Source organism: Meleagris gallopavo, chromosome 6 (assembly GCF_000146605.3).
Source record: "Meleagris gallopavo isolate NT-WF06-2002-E0010 breed Aviagen turkey brand Nicholas breeding stock chromosome 6, Turkey_5.1, whole genome shotgun sequence".
NCBI lineage: Eukaryota > Metazoa > Chordata > Aves > Galliformes > Phasianidae > Meleagris > Meleagris gallopavo.
Window position 1 is genome coordinate 20,432,146 of NC_015016.2, and position 2,081 is coordinate 20,434,226.

The 2,081-nt window shown below is 46.3% G+C and overlaps 1 protein-coding gene across 3 annotated transcripts; it reads left to right on the forward strand.

Annotated features, from left to right (window-relative positions):
- The first annotated feature begins 6 nt into the window (after nucleotides 1–6).
- Nucleotides 7–2,075, forward strand: LOC104911465 (guanine nucleotide-binding protein G(I)/G(S)/G(O) subunit gamma-11). Of its 3 annotated transcripts, none has more exons than XR_004160106.1 (2): nucleotides 7–163; nucleotides 1,892–1,972. XR_004160106.1 is itself a non-coding variant. In XM_019616363.2 (2 exons), exons 1-2 carry the CDS (start codon nucleotides 1,633–1,635, stop codon nucleotides 2,015–2,017), a joined length of 186 nt encoding a protein of 61 aa, XP_019471908.1. In that variant the 5' UTR covers nucleotides 1,562–1,632; the 3' UTR covers nucleotides 2,018–2,075. The 3 variants fall into 3 exon arrangements, 1 of the variants encoding a protein (XP_019471908.1); XR_004160107.1 differs by lacking the exon at nucleotides 7–163 and adding an exon at nucleotides 171–1,497; XM_019616363.2 differs by lacking the exon at nucleotides 7–163 and adding an exon at nucleotides 1,562–1,692 and having other exon boundaries at nucleotides 1,892–2,075.
- Nucleotides 2,076–2,081: the final 6 nt, after the last annotated feature.

Consider the following 2,081-nt stretch of genomic DNA (forward strand, 5'->3'; position numbering starts at 1 on the left):
TGCTATGTAAAAGCCACCGGGGCGTGGGGGGTGCCGTGGCCGGCGGGACGCCCTCGGGAGAAGGGTAGAAGCTGAGGGGCTGGTGCTCTAGAGCTGAGCTCCGTTCTGCTGTGTTCGATGGGAGTACTATACTTTCTGTCACACTGGTAATTTCTTTTCACAGGTGAATGGTTTCCGTTGCTTTTTATTGCTGTTGTATTATTGCACATTTTCTGTAAATGGAAGAACACAATTGATCTTGCTCCATGATAAAATTTGTTTGTTTGTTTTAGTTCTATATGCCAGCAGGAAAAAATATACATCTAGATAAACTATTTATTTCAGACAAAAAGTGAGTTTATATTAGGGGATCAGTGGAATTGTTTCTGTGTACTAGACCTAGGTACATAGCCAACAAAATAAGAAAGCCACAATTATAACAGACTCACAGAATGAATCACGGAAGGACTTGGCTTGTAAGGGACCTTAAAGTCCACACAGTTCCAACCCCCTGCTGAGGGTTTGTGTCCACCCACCACATCAGGGTCCCATCCAGCTCTGCCTTGCATGCCTCCAGGGATGGGTCACCCCACAGCTTCTCTGAGCAGCAGTGCCAGTGCCTCATTGCATTTTAGGTGTCAGTTAAATGTCAGTGATTATAGATGTTATGGTCTGTGGATCCAGAAGTATTAAGGGCTGCACATCTGAGTACTACAGACACCTGGATCATCCCTCAGAGCATTCCCAAGCTCCTGAAGTACTCTCTAGAATGCATAGATTTTTATTTTCTTAAAAAGAGTTTAAAACTCCTTATGTAAATAAATATATATTTAAATATTCTGAATAGTCTAAATATTCTAATATTTAGTCAATATATTCTAATACTGTAATAGACTTTGGGGAAATGGGTATTTTGAAACCATCTGCAGTAAAGCACAGTTGACATCCTCAATTTCACCTCTGCACTATACAAAAGTTTCACAGTGAGAATGAAGTCTGTGTTATAGGCATCACAGCTGTACCACAGCTAGAGGTAGTTAGGCCTTATTCTGTATGCTCTGTGGTTGAGGATTAACCCTGAGCTACTTCTGATGGCTCTGAGGCTGTGACACAGCGGGTAAATTCACCATCTCACTTGGCATAACTTTACCTATGGAGTAAGATATAATTATGGGGGAAAGCAACGAGCCTTAAATTAGAAATAATGGCCCCTGTCGGCCTGGCAGCAGCTGGATGCTGTTGCTGACTGCGCTGTTGTGTCTGTGGGTTGGCAGGCACAGAGCAGGGAGCTGTGCTTAGAGGCGTCCCTTATCCAGACACCTGAGGACAGTGTCTGTTCCATAGGAAGAGAAGTGAGAGGTGTGTGTGGTCAAGGCACAGAGCAGCCCCGGTCCTCCTCCAGGGCAGGTTCCTTTGGGGGCCCTCTGTGTGGGGCTGTCATGCAAGGAGGCCTGCGGGTTGTGCTCCTGCTTCATGCAGTATTTTATTAGCTGTTGTTTGACATAATGCCACGTGCCTGTAAGTAAATGATTTCCTAGGTGACTGTCATTGAAGACGTGTGGCTTCTGCTGTAGAACTTGGGATGGGGATTTATATCATCTCTGAAAAACCATTATGGAGTGTTTTGTTTGGGAAAAACATGTGAAATGACTGATGCGTTGTAGACAGATAGCATGTTGTGGAGCTGAAATGTTGATCCTGAGGGTGTTGACCGTAAGTCATGTCGGGGAAGATGTGCTTAATACAACTAGATGGACTGATTTAAAAAATGGAAGTTTAACAGCATAGCAGCCAACAGGCTGAGTGCTGGCCTGTGGTACCCAATAGGCAGGCAAACAGGGAAAGATGTGAGCTCAGCACCTCGCTGCTGAGGAGTGCGTGAGCTCTGGCAACGTGTGTGTCCTCCCCACAGGTGTCCAAGTGCTCCGAGGAGATCAAGAACTACATCGAGGAACGCTCGGGAGAGGACCCACTGGTGAAAGGTGTCCCGGAGGACAAGAACCCCTTCAAGGAGAAGGGCGGCTGTGTCATCGCCTAAGGGAAACCCCACTCCGCTGGGCCTGCTCCGGCAGTGCAGGAGCGGATTTTGTCTGTTGTTCTTT

What these genes read in the sequence shown, in the direction of transcription:
- LOC104911465 (XM_019616363.2), top strand. Translation starts at nt 1,633, where the DNA reads ATGCGTTGTAGACAGATAGCATGTTGTGGAGCTGAAATGTTGATCCTG. An exon ending in TGATCCTGAGGGTGTTGACC is followed by an intron (nt 1,693 to 1,891) that starts GTAAGTCATGTC and finishes TCCTCCCCACAG; the next exon opens with GTGTCCAAGTGCTCCGAGGA.